This window comes from Rhagoletis zephyria, unplaced genomic scaffold (genome assembly GCF_001687245.7).
Source record: "Rhagoletis zephyria isolate East Lansing unplaced genomic scaffold, Rhagoletis_zephyria_1.1 Rzeph_scaffold_10896, whole genome shotgun sequence".
NCBI lineage: Eukaryota > Metazoa > Arthropoda > Insecta > Diptera > Tephritidae > Rhagoletis > Rhagoletis zephyria.
Window position 1 is genome coordinate 1 of NW_016167973.1, and position 20,269 is coordinate 20,269.

General features: G+C 38.0%; 1 protein-coding gene across 1 annotated transcript; it reads right to left on the reverse strand.

Moving 5' to 3' along the window:
- Positions 1-6: 6 nt before the first annotated feature.
- Ubr1 (Ubr1 ubiquitin ligase) lies at positions 7-20,031 on the reverse strand. Its single transcript, XM_017632988.1, has 9 exons — positions 19,857-20,031; positions 11,431-11,448; positions 6,286-6,620; positions 4,095-5,573; positions 3,375-4,036; positions 3,193-3,304; positions 3,002-3,130; positions 1,572-2,937; positions 7-1,507 (listed from the first exon to the last, which is right to left on the reverse strand). Exons 1-9 carry the CDS (start codon positions 20,029-20,031, stop codon positions 315-317), a joined length of 5,469 nt encoding a protein of 1,822 aa, XP_017488477.1. The 3' UTR covers positions 7-314.
- Between the last annotated feature and the right edge of the window lie 238 nt (positions 20,032-20,269).

Here is a 20,269-nt window from a genome sequence, read left to right on the forward strand (position 1 = left end):
CTCCACTGCATTCATTATAAGTAGTTTATAATAAATAAAATAAAAAAATAGTTCTTTACAAATTCAAAAAGCAAAACTATACATTCGTAACGGGAATAAAATTCCAATAGTTTCTTTCGCTTTTTCCAAGCTGTTGTTGGAGAAAGTAATGTAATTTTCCCGATAAGTTTCATATAATTAGCTCACATAAATCACATAAGTTGACAACTTTTTTGCGCCATCTCAGTGTCGTATATACTTTCTTCTTCGTCGTCACTTCCTATGTATGTATATTTCTATGCCCGACATCGTTGTGCTGGCCTCCACCAAAACGACTACATGTGATGCCACTGTGTGGCCACAACGGACGTATTATCATTTAATCGAGCAATTTCCTCGTACAATCCATGACCCAGCCAGGACAGGTGTATTTTACTATAGCGTGTTGGGCACAAGCGCAATGGGTTGCCTCGCCTCAAACCCTGGTCAGTCTCTCCATATTCGTCAAGATAGGGCGGATATACAAAGCATCCCTTATTGCGTCCCAAATAGACAATTTGGCAATCGCGTACGCGTAGGAATACACAAATTTCCGCACCACAAAAGTGGGCATGATAAGTGCAAGCGCCTACAGTACGTCCATCTAATTCTGGCTGGCAACAGAATGACTGTGCGCATATAGTTTTGCCACATACCAAGCACATCGTTGGTGTTTTCATTTCCTCACGTTCGCTATTTGGGCAAATGAAGTCCGAAACACTGTTTATAAGATCACTGAAGTCTTCGGGTAAATCCACCAATCTGGGCACCGCACGCGTGCATGGCACCACAGCAAATTCTCTGCCACAGCGCTTCTTTTTCGTTGCCACGTCGCAGTAAACAATATCGGGATGCGAGGCAAATATCTCCAAAATGGATGCATAGCAACCTTCACTATCGAAATATGTTTCCAGACCGGTCTGTAGTCCTAAGTATTTGCACATGTTCTCGTATGTGTCACTGGCCGTGTAGCTGAGCTCATCCGGAAATTCTACTTCAGTGATAAAGTGAAAGAACAGACAACAGCAGCGCAAAAATTCACGCATTTCCATTTTGATGTGATCATAAAGCGCGGCAATAGTACTCAAATCGCATGGTGCTTTGAACTCATCGTCGGCAATATATTCACCCATTAACGCCTCAGCATCGGCAGTTGGTTCAGCTGTCGATTGGGTTTCTTGTGTAGCGGTCTCCTCCGTTTTCGGTGGCGTTTGGGGTTGTGGCCTGGATCGACCCAGTTGTTGGGCGGACGTGCATGATTGACGGCGAGTTGCAAAATTATATTTGCGGTAGAATTTTGCAATGTTATCGCGTACTTTTTGTGGTAACTGCTTCACTTCCTGATCATATTCTTCATCGACATCCATTTCCATCCCGCTGTGCGATGTGGATGGCTCGAAAAGCACGATTGCCTTCACCATATTTGCTAGGAAGAATAACTGCACTGCGTAGAAATCCATAATGCTGCCGTTGGCGACAACGGCTTTTTCTATAATAGGAAATTTCACCAAATTAGTAAATCTGCAAGCAAAACTTTCATTTTTGATACTTACGCGATGATGAGAAGATTAGATTTGGAACCATGCATATCATTTGCACCATCATGTTGAAACAGTTCCACTCCACTACCGAGTTGCCTTTCTGTTTGAATATTGTGTCCAGCAATTCAGCGGCTGGTTCCTTCAAATTCTTCACATCTGTACAAGTCAGGTTGATGCCATACAAACAGCTTGCACGTATTAGCCCACTTAAGCAACTTTTGTGTCGTATGGACATTTCGCTTTTGAATGGCTTACCCACTGCACGCAGGTAAACTTCCAACGCTTGTACTGTGTAGATGCATGTATTCCACAGCCACAGCAGTCCTTCCTTCTCCGAAGTCTCAAAATCGATTGGTGAATGCTGACGCACTGATTTTATGTAATGTTGTAAATAATTAGTCCAGCTTGTCGGCAACTCTACTTTATCTATGGGTTGTGCGATGCGCTCGAATTGTGCGATGTTAGCATACAGATTTGCGCGGGACAAAATTGAGTGGGCCGGTGGCAAAACTCGATCGATATTTCCTTCAAGCGCCGGCATACTCAATTCATCGCCGAGAGTTTTCAGAACTTCAATCCACATATCGATGGGGAACAATTCGTCGCCTTTATGGAAAACCAAAGGCATGGAGTACTTCGATAGTGGCGCGCATATCGGAAGTACCGAGTTACTTAGACAACGGCAATAGGGGCATTGAAATTCAGTGCTCTGTGGTGTTTGCTGAAAGGGCTGACGACCGCGATGTGGGCGACGTTGCTCTTTCGATTCTTCGTTGTTGTAGTACTCCTGCCAGCAATCAACGTGCATTACGTGGCCGCAACTACTCGTATGTACCGAATATTCATATTTCGTTTCAGGCTTCAACACTTTCGATTTCTGCACGAATGCTGAGTATACTAGTGTCGGTCCATCCTTGCTAACGGTACAATCCTCAAAACATAGAATACATTTAAAACTCTGCTCTTCCGGCTGTTGTAACCGTCGCTCCACCCCGAGACAAGCTACGGAGTTATATGCCACTGCACCTTCTTCGTGCAACATCGAAACATCTTCTTGCCATTCCATTGCAGTCGACGGATCACGACTGCTCGGCTGTACGTTGGCGCTAGCAAACATTTCGGCATTCGATTTCATAAAATTATTTTGGGCATTTTGCATTTGTGCCATTATTTTAGCGCGACGTTGGGCGGCTAAACGTGCGCGTTCTTCTTTCTCTTGCTTTTCCTGTTCGGCAGCGGTGAGAGGACGTGTATCCTCAACTGATTCGTCTTCCGCTGGCATTGTACCCTCTGATCCACCGGCAGCTTCTTCGTCTTGGACTTGTAGCTCCTTGAATTTCTTAATCGTCCAGAGTATGAAATCACGATGAGCTTCAACCTGCAACGGTTACAATATATGAGTAAATTTGGACAAATAAATTTATTAGAAAATCTGCACGTACCCTAGCGCTGCGAGATAACTCATCCAATTTAGATAGCATATTATATTTCCGAGCCTGTTCGTGAAAAGAGAGGAACGGATAATAGCCCGATTGCTCCTCTTGTAGGCCATAGCCAATTAGGTAGAGTACCTGTTGGGAAATTAATAAGCCGAATTAGGACTACAGAAAGCTGATGGTAAAATTTAACTTACCTCCTGCAAATGGTTTTCAGCGAAGCTATTTGAGGATACATCAATAGCCCGATCCAGTACAGTTGTTAATATCGTCATCATCACATCACACTGCAGCAAATTCGCAATAGAGCTGGGAGAAAAATACATTTATACGTTTTTTTTGTTGTATTCAACTTCTAAAGGACATCAACTGAACTTACACAAACCCTTCGGTCAACTTGGGCAGCTTGGGTGGTGGACAGCAGACCAGTTCACCTTTGTTTTTACGCCGCAAACGTTGCGTCTCCTCCGACTTGGACTTCTCCTCCTTAGTGTAGTGATAGAAATACATATTATAATCATCGTAGAGCTCTTCTTTGAGCTGATAGACGCCCTTCGCGTCCGACTTTTGTGGTTTTTTGAACACTGCCACCTGGTCGATGACATCTTCTAAAGGTGTATCATTAATATTTTCTGGTAGAGCACGATTCAACTCCGAATGCGAAAATGCCTTAATACAGAGTAATTGAATGATGTCCTTTTTAATACGATCATCTTCGGTAACATCAGCTACACCCGGTACATAGCGCTCGCCGATGATTACAATTAACAGTTCCAAAAATTCTTCGATCATCGACAACAAATATTCTTCATCTACCGCTTGTGCCGTTAGATCCTTTTCATAATCCGGTTGTGCCCATTTTATTAAATTATATTTATTTAAAATATGTATTAGATATTGATTGCTCTCGATAAGAGCAGCACCAATCTGCAGGCCGATAATATCGCGATCCAGCATTTCGCCGCGACAACGTACAATGCGATAAAAGTAGAGCTGATGAAGTAGTGAGTAGCCGTTGCGGCGCCACATGCCTGCGTGAACCTGCAAAATCCGGGATTGGATTAAATATTTCTTCAGCATTTTATTTTCAACAATTTACCTGAGCAATCATCGTTTGTGTACACAGAATTGGTTCTATAATCTCTTCGGGTGAACGTTTGTGTCCGGTCACCGCATTGTCGAATGTCAAACCAAATGAACCCAGATGTAAATATATGCCAGCAAAGAAGCGCGACAATGGCAGATGTATGGAGACGGGGCGAGAAGCCACATCATATACAATACACTCAGCTACATGGCCAGCGACCTGGCGCTCCTCACGCTTCGGTACGCGATCCACAATGAAAACATTTGTGCTGAGGTAACGCATTACCATTTGATAAAGTTTATTCAACACCACTGCATCAGTGGCGCACCATTCCAACACCAACGTAATGGTGGTGGCCAATTTGATGTGCAAATTGAAAGCGCACTCCCATTCCGGTTCGTAGTCCATATGCTGTCCGGTTTGGCGTGTTGTCGACTCCATGCCCTGCATCACATTCAACAGCTTCAGCAACGCCTTACAACCTTCCAAAAATCCTTCGCGCAATTCATCCGTCCATACGTCCGGCTTGAAACTGAGTATATAACGCAAATCGTAGAGTATATAAGCGGCACGTTTAAAAGACACATTCACATTCTTTGCAAATTGCAATGTTTTATTTTTTATGTACGTCTCCACGGCCGCATGGTAGAAGGTGTGGAGCAATTTGTGAAAAATTCCCTCGTTCGCAATTAAATAATGAGCTATACTTGGCACCGTAAAAAGTTGCACACTCAGCGACACAATCGAGAATGAATGCTCATGATCGTCGCGTATGAAATCCTGCACAACTGATGCATAATGTTTGGAGAACTCTTGTGCCAACGCCATTTTGTTATCGTACTCCATTAGCATGCCAGAGATGAGCAGACGATGCCAACAGGAGCGGGCAGTCTTCCACAACTTAACATCATACTCGAGTATATGACGTATGCAGTAGGGGGCTTTACGATCCATTATGAGGCGAGCAAATATTTGCCTGAAGATGCAGTGTTTGATGAGAAACTCTTGAAACCAGGAAAGTAGCTGCAGGGCAAATTGCTGGCAAGCTACAGCGCGTATGTTGAGCACAGAAACGCGTAACGATTGATTGGCGCGTGGCGTGTGTAAGGCCGATAGAGTAGTGACGGCTTGCTTTTCGATAGCCTCCTGCAATTGGCAACATTCACTAAACGTATCACATTTGACAACAGCGCGACCCTCGCGATCAATAGCTGCCACAATCTCCATGGCATCCTTTTGGCGACACTTGGCAATTTTCGTCAGCGTCTGTATGACTTGGTCGAACGTGTGGGACTCATCGTTATAGAGGACAGTGCAAAAGCACTCCTCTTGACCATCATCTGAGTCGCCATCCAAGCACTCGAGACTCGCATTTGATTCGATTTCGAGGAAAGAGACGCAAAATGTTAGAATTGCAGTGAATGCCACCTCACAACGTTCCTTAATCGCGTCGGTGATGATTGTGCTGCTAGCGGGATTCTCCTTTCCGCGCTGGAAATTCATAGACAAATGAGTATGATGGTTTTGTAGAGAAAAACCCACTTTTTTATGAAGGGGATGAAAGTATGTATGTATGTAGTTTTGACCCAGTTGGGCAAAATGGTCATCAGGTGCTGAGTCCAAACGCAAAATAAATTGGACGAATTTCAATACTTTTTATATGCGAAAAATATATGCGTGTTTTGTTAAAAAGTTGTGTTTTCTTTCTACCCAGTAGAGTACAATTTTGTCTAGTTTGGAAAAATATTAAATCGGTAAAAAGCACTTTAAGCCCGGTTCGTATCAGGCCACATTTTTGGAAACAATTTAGAACTTTTAACATAAAACAACCTTAGACGGATAAAAACACACAGCAATTTAATTTTAAAACGACTTCAAAAAAAGGAGGTTATGAATTTGTCGGAATATTTCTTTTAGGCCGCAAAAGCAGTCTGCGAGGTAGGATTTGGACTTTACAGAATGTTCTTCCAGGAATCAACTGTCTGTCCAAAAAAACTGTTTTTTTCAATAGTACAAGGTAAAAACTGCGTAGAAAGTTTTTTCTACGAAGTCAATTTTAAATTGGGTTGTACAAAACCTGATTTCAATCAAAACTAGCTATAACCTTATTTTACACAAACCGATGAACCAATATACATAAAAATATATGAATGCCTTATGAGCTTATACATACATAGAATGATTTTAATATAATTGAACTCACTAAGTGCTCTTCGCAGTAGTGATCCTTCTTCCATGCCTCCTCGTCGCCGCAATCACAGCAACCACCGCCGCCTGAAGTTGACATCTTGTACTTGTGATAGCGATGCGCAGATTGTTTAAAGCAATTCACACACAGCACACAAGTGGGATCCATGCCACACTCGCGGCAACTGTACGTTGGTTCGCCATTTTTGAACACCTTGCCGCACACAGTGGCGGTATTGCCCTCCTGTTGCAGTTTGTCAAGCACGATTTTCGGATTGTCGCCCAGCACGAATTCCATTAAAACATTTATGATGTGCTCCTTGGCGCCAGCTTCGTTGTAAGTGCATTTTACTAAAAAAAATCATGTAAATAATTGAACAGGCGAAGAAAGGCAATCCATAGAAGATGATCAATGAAAGGGTGGCAATATAGAAAAATAAAAAGAGGGTGTGAAAAGAAATTCATTATTTATTTAACGCTAGCAGCCTGTTTTTGTTTAGCCTAACCACCTATGAAATGGCAATGAATATTAGTAGCGGCGTCGCAAACTTTCTAAACACAATGTGCAGGGGTTAAACTAAATGCATTGGAAAGAAATTTCCTTTTATAATTTTGATTGATTAATTTTTGCTGTTGGTTGTGAATTTATTTCGATTAAATCGTACTTTCAGATGAGCGAAAATATAGTGTTGGCAAAAAAACTTACAGGCGCCACGAGGCCGCGAGCCATCAAGCCTAGTTTGATAGTTTCTAAATGCAGAAAGTACATCTGCCCCTTGGGGAACCAAAAACACATAATAATTAACGTAAAATAATAATTAAAAATTAAATAATATTTTTTTTTTTAATTAACACAAAACAGCGAATGTCGTTAGGTAATTGGAGCTTTATGTTTGTGTGTATGTATGCAAATATGTGTTTTAAATAGTTATGTTACGCGTTGTATTATGTAAGTACAATGGTTATTAATTTGTGCGCTAGAAAAGCAATTAAGCAATGTATTCGTATGTATGTGAGTACGTGTAAACGAGCATGAAACCACGGACAAAATAGAAAATATATATTAAAATTAAATATCGGGCGTATCCGAATATTTTGAAAGAACATAAAATTACTTAATATTTTAGAAATATACCATATTTATCGAAAATTCACACGTTTTACAAAAATAAAAATAAAGTTAAAAAAATTTCATCACAACTTCATAGTTTTTATTCAGAACTTTTAGGTATGCAGTATAATAAAATTCAAGTTTGAAGTGGCTACAAAATCCCGTTGATTTTTGTACTCTTTTTCTGAATAAAAAGTGTGATATTTTGATGAAACTTTGCTTAATTTTTGTACAAAGTTGAAAACTCGAATTTATGTGGTTTTTGTAATAGAATGAAATGTATTTGTATACAAAAACTTTAAAATTAAGTAATAATAAAATAAATAGTCAAAAATTGTCAATATGTGGTTGTCCTATAGTTATGATATGTACTATAGTGCAACACATTCATTAAAACTTAATTAAATTTAACGGATACAATAGTTATATCGAGCCCTAACCGCCAAAATAACGTAAGCGACATTTTTTTCAAAATTTTATTTTTGATGCAGAAATGCATCTAGATGTTCAAAGAATATTTCTGCATCAAAAATAAAATTTTGGAAGAAATGTCGCTTACGTTATTTTGGCGGTTAGGGCTCGATATGCTCCCTAAAACCTCTTAACCTGTTGTACAATAAGCGAAGAATGTGTAGAAGCTTCACAAAGTACTTAAGACTTACAATAAATTCTGTCACAATTTGTAAATTTATAGCAACGCCCTGGCGTATAGCAATCAAAGTGGAGATTTCTTTACAAAAGTATTTTCGATCTGATAATTTACATAGAAACCATGATTCAATAATAAAAGGTTTACTCAGAAAACACTCTTCTCGTACAACCACCGACGTACGAACCCAGGAGATAATTTAGGTATGCCTTCTTGAAGCCATTCTAAAAGCTTGCCTCAGATGGGCTAAAGAAGTCCTTCCCCGCATGCCTTCTAAAAGAGCCTTTCCTATTTGTAATTCACGTGAAAATGGTATGTACGTATAAGCTTATACTATTTAGAAATACAGATGAATTTCAATAAAAAATTTAAGTTACAATAAAATATACATATTTGATATGAATGCAGTAGAACTCCGTTCAAAATGCCTTCTTAAGTACGTGCTACAAAAGCTTTTCTGGAAGCCATTATAATGGTACGGAAAGCAGAAGCCCTTCAATTTGTGCCGTTCCATATAAAAAGAAAGGAGAAAGGAATGCTGAGTGGAAGGCCTCTTGGCTCTCAGGATGTAGTTTTAGATGAGATTTTAGCTCCTGAAATTATCTACTGGAAAGGTTTAGAATTTAAAAGACATAGGCAAAAAGCGAAAAAAGTGAACACGTTTTTGGGTTAAATCTTATAAAACACGTTTTTTTGCTGCGTATTCCCCTGGAAGAAAAATCCGCTCGTTTAAAACAGCAAAATTTTTTGATGGTTTTATGAGAGTGATCTAAGACGAATATATTTGGAACACCTTCTATTTAGTTCTTGCGAAAACGAAGGCTTAGCGTTCCCCCGATTGCCGGATCTACCGGAAAGACTACCTTGGTCAGCAATTATACTTTTACAACCAGGGACCGCAACCGTTGTGATCTTTATAATAAATCATACAGTAACCGTTAAAATTGAACTTATATTTTTCCTATTAAATTTAATCGTTATTTTGTGGTTTTTATTTTTTTTTATCATCTCATAACCGTTATTTTCAGATTTAATTGTGTAGTTCATAAAGGATTTAAAACGGTCATAAAAATGCAGTCTTCTTTATAACGGTTAATAATTATAGGCCAAAAATCCAAAATCCGGGATTTTTGTTTATCGAAATAATTAAAACTGGGTTCACATTACAGCATAAATTACTTGGTTTGATCAAATTACTTCACATAAACAAAGTACGTTCACATTTTCTTTCATAATTTCTATGGATATATATGATCTAGAAATAAAAATTTTATATTTATTGGTTCATATTCTTAACGACGGCGGCTGTGGGGTAGTGCACGCTATCATTCCGCAGGGTCTGGGTTCAATCCCGGTTCAACCCAACATCAAAAAATAAGAAAACAAAAGGGTTTTTTCTAATAACGGTCGCCCCTCGGCAGGATATGGCAAAAGTCCGAGTGTATTTCTGCCATGAAAAACAGCTTCTCATATTAATACAATCGCCGTTCGGAGTCGGCGTAAAACTGTAGATCCCTTTGCTTTGTGTGAAACATCAAGGCGCACGCCACAAATCGGAGGAGAAGCTCGGCCAAACACTAACATATCAGTCGCTCGTATGCCAGAAAATGAATGTGCAAAGATGTAAAATTTTGGGAATCAAGTTTGAAATTTTTTATTACGACGTTTTACTCTACATTTATGCAATTGAAATTGTAAAATATGTGGTTTCCGTGTACGCATGGTATTCTGGGTTTTGGTATAACATAGATTATCCAAAGGTTAATCAAGTCAACCCAATAACGCAAAACGTGATAAATCGGCACATTTATGCTTCTGGCATAAAGGTGACGATATGTGTAAGCCCTACTCTATTATTATTATTATTTATTGGTTATTTTCTAAGAAAAATAATATTTCCTTTATGTCACTTTTGTCCAGTCAATATGGGTTTTTGTAATGTTTAAATGCTACCTGGAAATGTATTTTCCACCTAAAAACTAACAGGGCAATTCTGACTAAGATAGTGGAACGTCTATCGTAAGACAAATGAAAGACAGATAGAAAGATAATTCGAAAGACTTTTAATTATTCTAGCACAAAAGTCTTAGAAAAAAAACTCTCTCGTTCACAACTTGCGGTGAAAAGGTATTTTAGAGAAAGCACTTGTAAATATATCATTTAGCACGCGTTATCTCCACAGTCGCAATGGCCGAGTGGGCAAAGCACAGGCGTGCCAATCGAGAGATCCGAGTTCCTGAGTCCTGGCACAGCAGAATTTTTTTTTCTTTTTCTTTAATCTACATTTTTTTTCATTTCTAATTAACCTTTTCCGCTTTTTTATTTTTAAAAAAGAAATACATATTGTCTAATTTAATTTAATATTTCAAACTTATTTTATGTATTTTTATTTTTGCTAAATTAAATCTTTTTGAATGGTTCGGTTGTTATTGTGCCTCTCTGAAGTTTAAGAGGACCTTCATAGCAGTCTGTTTTATGGATCAAGTAAAGTGACGGCAAGACGGGCATGCCCTCCATGGCTGCGATGAGGTGAGTAGATGCACGCCAGCCGCAGAAGTTTAGTAAACGATCCTCTCACCATGTTGAAGAGGATTCTCTATGACCATGCCACCGCCTCACACAATAGGTTAAGGGGGTAAATAAAATTATAGTTTAAAAAATTAAAACGTCGCTATTATAATTTCCATTCGTACTGTCATCAGGTATGTAACTTGAGAATAGAAATCGCTGCATCTTTTAGGCGTATCAATATTACATAGCTACATCCCGAGCTAATAAAAGGGAGGTAAAAACATTGCATTGGTAGCTTGAATATGAAATTATCTAAATACTGAGCTATTCACATATTCATAAAACTTAACAAAGCACATCTCCTGATATAGTATGATCGATTCAGATCAAGGGATGTTTGCTATTTCACAACCATTTGACAAGAAATCAACTCTGCTTATCCCAGTGGGAAAAAGGTAATGTCTGGGAATGCAAAAAGTAATGGATAGCCCCATTATAGCTTAGGCACGAAAAGATGCAAGAATTTCTCCACAGCGATGTCATACGAAAGTTAAAGTCGTCGCATGTCGCTTTACGAAACTATAAATATAATAAAAAATATAAATCAATCCGCGCCACAAGTTTTGAACCCGTGACTACACATCATCTGCTCGCTTACATTGCGATGCATCTATGCGTTCAACCCTAGTTGTTAATATTTTCTTGGTAGAAAAAGGTATGCATTCATTACCATTTTACCACTGGGATTATTTAGGATAAATTGAAGATATTGTGACAGAACTTCCGGGTAGACAAAGTATGTATGCATGGAATTTGAAATGCTAAGTTTTAATGGAAGACGCTTTTACAATGATCTATGAAAATGAGTGATTTTTTTAATATTTACTTACAGCTGGGTCTAGTAGCATCTGAAAGAAAAGAAAATACATTTATTTAGAATATCTTTTATAATAAAACCAACTATTTACATATGTATGTAATAATATTATAAACCTATAAAGAATGAATATACTAAATCAACGGGTTTGCTCTGAATTAGGTGAAAAAATACTTAGTGAGCTACTCATAAACGTTAGCTATTATTACGCAAGATCGCAGAAAGCTTAGCTGTTTTAACTCGTACATACATAAGCCACTTCGTGATGACAAATAATTGCAAGTAAACGTTAGCTATTTAAATGCCAACAAAGGATGACTGTTATAAAAACTAATGACGCCGATTACAATAGAAATACAAATTAATGAATACTTGATAGAAATATGTACATACAAACGTATGAGAGTATTTAAAGAACTGGTAATATAACCATTTACCACAGTGAAGCATTTAATGCAATGCTTATCAAACGGGTTTCTATTTCTATGAGTATTCATAAAGCTGATTAAATTAAGTGATTGAAATACAATTCACCAGCAATTTAAAGAATATTAGCATGTACTTAAATGAAACTAGCAATAGGCAGAATTTTAGTGAGACTCAGTGAAAATTACCATAAAAGTACATATCGCTCATTTAGTTGAATAGTGTCATAACTCAAAAAGCAAAAGTCGAGAAAAACGGCTTTGAAGTTTTGCATTTACATAAACTGCCATAGTAAAAATGAATACATATACTGGTAATATACACAGCTATGAAATTTTTTAACAACACAGAATGTATTTTTTGGATTATGACCAGTGCCGAAAAGTTAAAGCTTTTGCTTGGAATTACTTATTTTGCTTATTCAGGGTTTCCAAGCATAATTTTAACGATCATGCTTATTTTGCTTATCTCAATGTATAAAGCTAAGTACGGACCTTTTAAGAAAACGGTCAATAAATACTAAATTGCTATTATTCCGTGTGTGGGAATAGTAGTGTCCAAGGAGTTTTGACATCTGTTATTTTACAGCCCGCTGTCTCACTTTTTCCTTACGAAATAATGGAACGGGCATATGTATCTATTGAAGACAAGGGAGCCGTGTGCTCTTCACAAAAAAAAATTTGAAAACAATTGTAGAAAGCGTAGCAAATTTCTTAAGAACTCCGTACTGCTTAAGAAAATTTTACTCAATAAATTTTTCTTGACCATTTCTTGGGCGATTTTTTTTTTATTTGTCGAGTTAAAGAAATGTTAACGAATAATAACATAAAAAGAGATTTGGTTTTTATTAACCCGCCGTATCTAACTTCATACATTTCTGCTTTGATACAAAATTTAAAAACAGTGGTTTGTTTTTTACGGAAAGGCATTGGTGTTATTGAAGATATTAAAAATATTTAATCTCAAATGGAGAATAACGAATATTTAAACAAATTAAAACGACCATCGGAGATCTCTATTATTTGAGAATTTCAAGCAACACTTGATTGTCCATTGTAATTTTTCAATACTTGAAATAGACTGAATAAAAAACAAAACATTAAACTGTACTTAAAAATTGTTGTTTTGCGAGCATATTTGCAAGCATACCCTGCAGTGAAAAATTATCAATTGTTAAAACTAACCAACTTATAGTTAGCTTTTTGGCGAGATTTCGATTAATACCTCACTTTTAATTAGCTATGACAAAACCAACTTAAAGTGAATTGTAAAGTCGTGCAGGAGTCATGCAGACGCAATCAGGAGTTGGTTTTCTTTACAAGTTTCTATTAAATATCCTCATACAATAATTACTTTCAATACACTTTTTTCTGAACTTCGCAGATTCTTTTTCATATTCAGGATAAATAAAAGGAAGATCGAAATTTTATACTATCATTTTATTTATTTATTTATTTATTTATTTATTTATTTGTTTATGAAGTCTACCAACAGGATGTTCTTACAGACTACACATATTAGAAAAAATTACATATTATAAAATATTATTGGGATTACTTAAATAAGATTCAAGCCGATTTCGGAAAATACCCTTTGGCATAGAGAGATCAAGGTCTAGAGAACAAGAAATCGTATTGATTTCTTGCAAAGTTCTATTCGACTGTAAAGAGTTTTGCTAATAATTCTGCTAGGAATATTGAAATAAATTCTGCTGAGCAGTAAGGGGCAATCAACGTTACCGGAAATTACATCAAAAATGAAGGAAATGGACAGGAAAATTCTTCGGTTATGCAATGGCATTAAGTTAATTAATTGACAACGTGAAGAATAGGATGGGATAGGGTCGGAGAAGTTAAGCGATCTTAAGGCGTGTCGGATAAACACGCGCTGGACTGACTCAATCCTGTTTATGTGGACTTGGTAATAAGGTCTCCAAATAAAGGCAGCGTACTCTAATCTTGACCGAACAAATGCAGAGTATAAGACTTTGTGAGTGTAGGGATTCAAAAACGCAGTACTGTTGCGTCTTACAAAAGCAAGCATCGAAAATGAATTAGCTACGATATAATTGACATGCGTAATGAAGGTAAATTTCGAATCGAAAAATACTCCGAGGTCCTTAACTACGTTGAGAGACTCCAATCTAGTATCGGAAATACGGTATGATGTGGATAGCGGTGTAGATTGTTTTGAAAACGTGATTTGGTTACATTTTTTAATGTTAAGAAATAAGCGATTCTTAACACACCACAAAAATAATCTGTCAAGATCAGCTTGAAGTAGAAGCGCGTCATTATAAGATCTAATAACTGAGTAGACTTTTAAATCATCTGCGTATAAGAGATACTTAGAGGATTTTGAAGTTATGTCTGACGGTGTTCGAATATGGGGCCACCCAGAGCAGAATATGTAAACAATTATGAAATGTAATAAAATAAAGTAAATAAATAAGTAAATAAAAAAGTAAAAACCCAAAAAAATATTTTGTTTTTCTTATAGATATTTTATGTCCAAAAGTAGTTAGTTACAAGATAGTTGACATGTAATGCAGAGGTATCCAGGTCTGACTTTTTTGCGGCCATCGCCCCACAAAAGTAGTTAGCTTTTTTCGAACAAAATACACTGTTAATAGTTAGCACTAGTGTTCGCGTAAACAGACTAAAGTTAGGTATAAGCTAACGTCACTCCCTGCAGGGTATTTACCAATGTTTTACTCGTGTCCTTATTTTCCCACCACTGTATATATGTATGTAAAATGCCACACCAAAAAATCTAAAACTATGAATTTGTGAATGACCAGACATTATTTATAGTGTTTGCTAAAAATGGTCTGATGGAAAGCAACACCACAAATCCTTCGCTTTTGTCATTAAAATTACAAGAGTACAAATAAATAATAATGACAGACTTGCGACATATTCGTTGAGAACTATGACAACTGCGAATAGATGTCTCGGAAGTCGAATCAGTCAGGACTCGGCACGATCTGCGATAATACTACCAGTGAGCGCTAAGGCAGCGTTGAGTCCTCCAGGGTGCACTCCAAAGCAAGAGAAACCAAGTCCGCGGGGGTGGCGCTCAAATCATGGTACAACAGTAATCATTCTTGACAATATTGCCAAGAATGCAGCGGCCGGTACTGTGCACCCCAAGGATGAGGAAGACAGTCGCGGGTGCAATGAGGTGGTGGAGGAGTACAGGAGGTACCTTACTTCAAAAGTGGATGCATGTAGGAGAGAGCTGGCCTCTATTTCTGATCAATGCGAAATTACCCTAATATGGGTCCCGGGACAAAGGGGCATCTAGAGAAACGAGGCAGCGGACGAACTAACAGGGAGTGGCTCCGCACTGAATGTGTCCCACGCGGTGGACATGGGCGCTTCGCTCAGGGAGATTAAGAAAAAAATTACCGAAATTTATCATTCGAAGGCCAGGCAGAGATAGAACCGAACAGGGGATTACCCGGCAATTCTGCGTGTCCTGCGAGCCACTCAAAACCAAAGATCTCTTAGGAATGAGCAAAACAGATGCCTACAAATTTACTGCAGCATGCACAGCGCACTGGCCCGTTGGGGTGCATGCCGAAAGAAAAGGACTGCCCTTCAATAGGTTCTGCCGCAGCTGCGATGACCCAGGCTCAAAAGAGACATTCGAACACCTGCTGTGCGAGTGTCCAGCCCTCGCAAGGATGAGGCTAAAGACACTCGGTAAACCATTCCTGCAGAATATTTCAGAGTGCAGCTGCCTCTCTGTTATCGAAGATATCATATACCACTGGGAATGTTTGCTTTTTTCCTGAGGTAACTTCACACGACTTCGTAACGACTTCGTTTATTTGGGAACCAGCATTAACACCAATAATAATGTCAGCCTTGAAATCCAACGGAGAATCACTCTTGCCAACAAGTGCTACTTTGGGCTGAGTAGGCAATTGAGAAGTAAAGTCCTCTCTCGTCGTACAAAGATCACACTCTATAAGTCACTCATCATGCCTGTGCTGGTGTATGGCGCGGAAGCATGGACAATGAAAGCATCTGATGAGGCGGCTCTTGGAGTTTTCGAGAGAAAGATTCTGCGAAAGATTTACGGACCTTTACGCGTTGGTGATGGCGAATATCGCAGACTATTTAACGATGAGCTGTATGAGCTTTACAACGATATAGACATAGTGCAGCGAATTAAAATTCAGCGGCTCCGCTGGCTTGGCCATGTCGTTCGGATGGACAGAAACGCTCCTGCTCTGAAAATATTCAACGCGGGCCGCGATGCTGGTAACAGAGGAAGAGGAAGGCCTCCTCTGCGTTGGAAAGACCAGGTGGAGAAGGACTTGGCTTCACTTGGCATTTTCAATTGGCGTCAGTTAGCACAGAAGAGAAATGACTGGCGTGCTGTTTTGGACTCGGCCAAAATCGCTTAGGCNCACATAATTCAGATGATTGTGATGATTGTGGTGGTGACAGTTTACTCGTAATATGAATATTTCACAGTCGCTTTAACTAAAGATTCTGCTTGCATTTATGATAAGTTTCGTTTTACTTACTTTTCGCAATCATACTTTTAAGTAGCTTACATTCACATAACTCAAAAACTTCTCTTACAATTGCAGCGATATACAGATTTGTGAACACTTATGCATTATAACGGGTTTCGAATTGNGATTCTGCTTGCATTTATGATAAGTTTCGTTTTACTTACTTTTCGCAATCATACTTTTAAGTAGCTTACATTCACATAACTCAAAAACTTCTCTTACAATTGCAGCGATATACAGATTTGTGAACACTTATGCATTATAACGGGTTTCGAATTGTAAATTATCTCACGGCAGTCAGTCACCTGCTGTAATGCAATCAACTCAACCAAATGTAGATACATAACGCTCGTTTGCTGCGAGAAGGTCATAACGCAAAAATAAAAAATAAATGCAAGATGAGAGAAATGATTTTGAAGTCAGGTTTTTCCTCGCGAACAAAAATTAAAAAAAAAATCGTCATTGCAAATGAGCATACATACATATGTACAAGTACAAATGCATGTATGTATATATAGAAATTAAATTTATTATAGCAATAAACATATGGAAAAATGGTAAGTCCATTTATTATAGAGGCCGTTATGAAATTACTTGCATATTAATCTTTACACCTTCGTAAATGCAGAGATTAAGTTTGATAATCATGTCTTACCAATTGACTTAGATATGTATTTGGAGTTGTCAAAACCTTGGTTATGTAAGAGTTTTTAATATAATTTCAGAATTTTCTATCTACTTTCTTGCGGTTCACATTCGTAATCAACGACCCAGAGAACCCCCAGATATACAGTTACACAGTAATCTACCGATTTTTTTTTTTTTTTTTTTAATTTTAGCCCGCCATATTGAATCCGCCAGATTCAGACTAGTATAAAAATTCATTAATGTGTATATGATTGAGCAGTTTCGTTCAGGTAGATTTGCGATTCGAACCATTGTGCAACGTACCAAATGTGACACCAACCACTTCCTTCACATTCAGCTCAACCGAAATCAACTAACACCCCTCTTTCTCTGGTCCAACCATTAGTTGAGCTTGACGATAACGATTGAGGGACTATGCGATTCTAAGCAGGATTGCAACAACAATTTTCTTTTTTTTTTCATCGCAGGTATCGGAAAAGCTTCGGTTTAACCTCATTTAAAAAAACTACGCGAAGCATCTGCTAATTTGTTTGATTCACTTGAGCTTGTGGATTAAGAGAAGCTAATCAAATATGCTTTTGAACACTCCTGAAGCATTTTAAAGCAATTTTAGATATCGCATAGCGAGCATGCGTGAAACCGGTGCACACACACACCCAACTGCAGTAAATCGGAAATTTGTTGATTTCCTGAATCCAGGGCTCAGATAATGTGCAAGATTTCGCAAATAAAAAAAGTTGTGAAAAATTGTTGCAACTGTAGCCGAAGTCCAGCGTATATCAAAAAAAAAAAAATATCGAGATTTTGCCAAAATAGAAATGGCAGAATGTCGACTTCTTATTGTAGTAATACTGGACTACAATTCATGAAAAAGGTGGGGTTCATGTCTCAATAAGGAAGACCACGAGTAGTTCTAGGAATTTGGACTCCAAAATTTCCAAATAGACAACGTAAAAATCGGGCCTGCAATCTGGTACGACTTGCGTGGATCAAAATGACAAATGGAAAGTTTGGATTTTCTGGGGCGGAGAACTTAAGTAGTTGCGAATAGAATTGGCGAATGAAAAACATAAATTTAAGAGTTTATACACAGTGCTTTATGAACGCATCTCATAAAACCAAACGTCAAGATCAAGTAAAAATCGTTCCCACGACAGTCGGGTCTACGTAACCGGAACGACCCAGATTTATATCTGGCCAAGGACTGTCACTCCAGCAACACTCCCCAAAAAGTCTTTGGGGAGTTTGTATGCTGTTACAACAACAACAACATCAAGTAAAAATCAAAAGTTTGTCGGCTTTGCATACTCAGTGCGGGTTCGATCCCTGCTAAAGTCTAGACAAAGAAGTCTGATGGAGAGATTTGAGGATCCCCGGAATGTGATCGAGAAAAGAGTATGGTGGTTTAGGGTGCGATTGGCGTTTTGTAGAATAACTGAGCTGAAATTTTAAGTTCTTTTTCAATTATTTATTTATTTGGTTAGCACAACAACCAAGGTTACATTTCAATGTTAGATACTAAATATATTACAATACATAATTATCAAAAGCATATTATTTATTGATTTTAAATCATATTTTTTTTATTTATAATTAAATTTATAAAATATATTTTGGTGGTAACCCTACAAGCATACAGGTTATCGAACCATTAGAAAACGACTTAATTTCTAATGTGTTTCTATAAGGTAAAAGGAAAGAAGACGATTACAGAAACTGTCGGGAATTGTAGCTTTCTCTACAGTCTGGCTTAATTCTAAATATCGAGAAAGAGGTTAGATATCCAATCGTATTCTAATGTTGAATTCTAATTGGTTTCTAATGTCTAGTGTTTTTCCAATCATTCTCTAAACGAATTCAAGGAGGAGGACGCTAGACTTCTGGTGGGTGTTCTAACTGAACATTGGCCCTGATAAACGATAAAATCTGTAGAATACGCACAACGAAGGAGGAAACAGTGGAGCATATCATCTGCCGGTTAGTCACTGGGAGCAGGTTTCCTACCTAATCTGGAAGACGCCGCCAAGGTAGGGTGTAACAAGCTCCTCCAGTTTGCCAAGAGGGCTGCGATGTTCTTAAACATTGCTCCTGGTACGTAGTGATTAGCTGTATAGAGCGGTCGTAGTTTATCTGGTAACGCTATGAACCTTATTGGTCTCTGCGAAGTCACTCGAGTGGCTGGCCAGCACACCTAACCTAATCTAATCGAATTCTAATGTAGTCAAAATATTTCTCAAACGTTAGAGACTGTGTTTGCTGGGAAGCTACTACACCTGTAGCATATTCTCACATTCTTTTCTTGAACAAGCAAAACGTAAATTTAACAGACAAAAATTTAACGGAGTAAGTTTGAAATTAGTTGTTCTAAACAGTTTACATACAATGTGTTTTTTTTTTGCTTTGTTTTATTTTCAATTAAGAGTGAATGTGTTACTAAAATTGTACATCGTATTATGTAAAAAAAAAACAACAAAGCTCTAGCAATGGCAAAACGACTGAGAAGTTAAATCAGTTTAGCGCAGACAACAATCGCATGTGTATTACTAAAAAAAAACTGAAATGCATTAGCATATTGACATAGATATATGTACATATATGTAGATATTAAACATATCTATATACATGTATACGACTTTATGCAAAGTGGAGGCGGGTGTCATCGTCAGATCATGTTGCCATTGCCAATGTTACCTAGTAGCATTTAAAAACCACAACCATCACTGCCGCCCTTGACAAAGGACAACCATCGGCGACTGCTGTTAACAATCATGTGGTCTGCATACAACGGTAATTAATATCTAAATACAACTACATATGCTAAACTAAATACTCACCTTGCTCTGCTTCATACTGGTAATGAAAATATTTCCGTGATTGCTTTTGAAAGAAATCAGTGAAGTCATTTTTCTGAATTGTGCCCGCCTGATACTTGAGCCGCCAGTCTTTAAGCGGTGTATCGGCAGTGTGTGTTGGCGGTGCAACCACATCCTCCAAAACGAAGCGTTCCATAGTGATGAGCAAATGCTTCAATACTATTCCGCCTGCCTACGTTGTCAATACTTGTGGACGTTCGTATCCACCTACAAGCGGTGGCCCGCTTGCTATTTGTGTTGAGTGGCGAGCTGTTGCGGTTTTATTCGATGTTTGGTTTTCTGATTTCAATTTTGTGCTCTTGCTTTATATTCTACTATATTTTGATTTTTTTTTTAGCGGAAAATTTTATATTGCATATTATTATGATTACGCA

Excerpts from the sequence above, each read along its gene's own strand:
- Ubr1 (XM_017632988.1), bottom strand. The coding sequence starts at position 20,031 with ATGGAACGCTTCGTTTTGGAGGATGTGGTTGCACCGCCAACACACACT. Across the intron at positions 5,574-6,285 it reads ACTACTGCGAAGAGCACTTA|CGCGGAAAGGAGAATCCCGC; the intron begins GTGAGTTCAATT and ends ATGAATTTCCAG. Across the intron at positions 3,305-3,374 it reads AAGTTGACCGAAGGGTTTGT|CTCTATTGCGAATTTGCTGC; the intron begins GTAAGTTCAGTT and ends TTTTTCTCCCAG.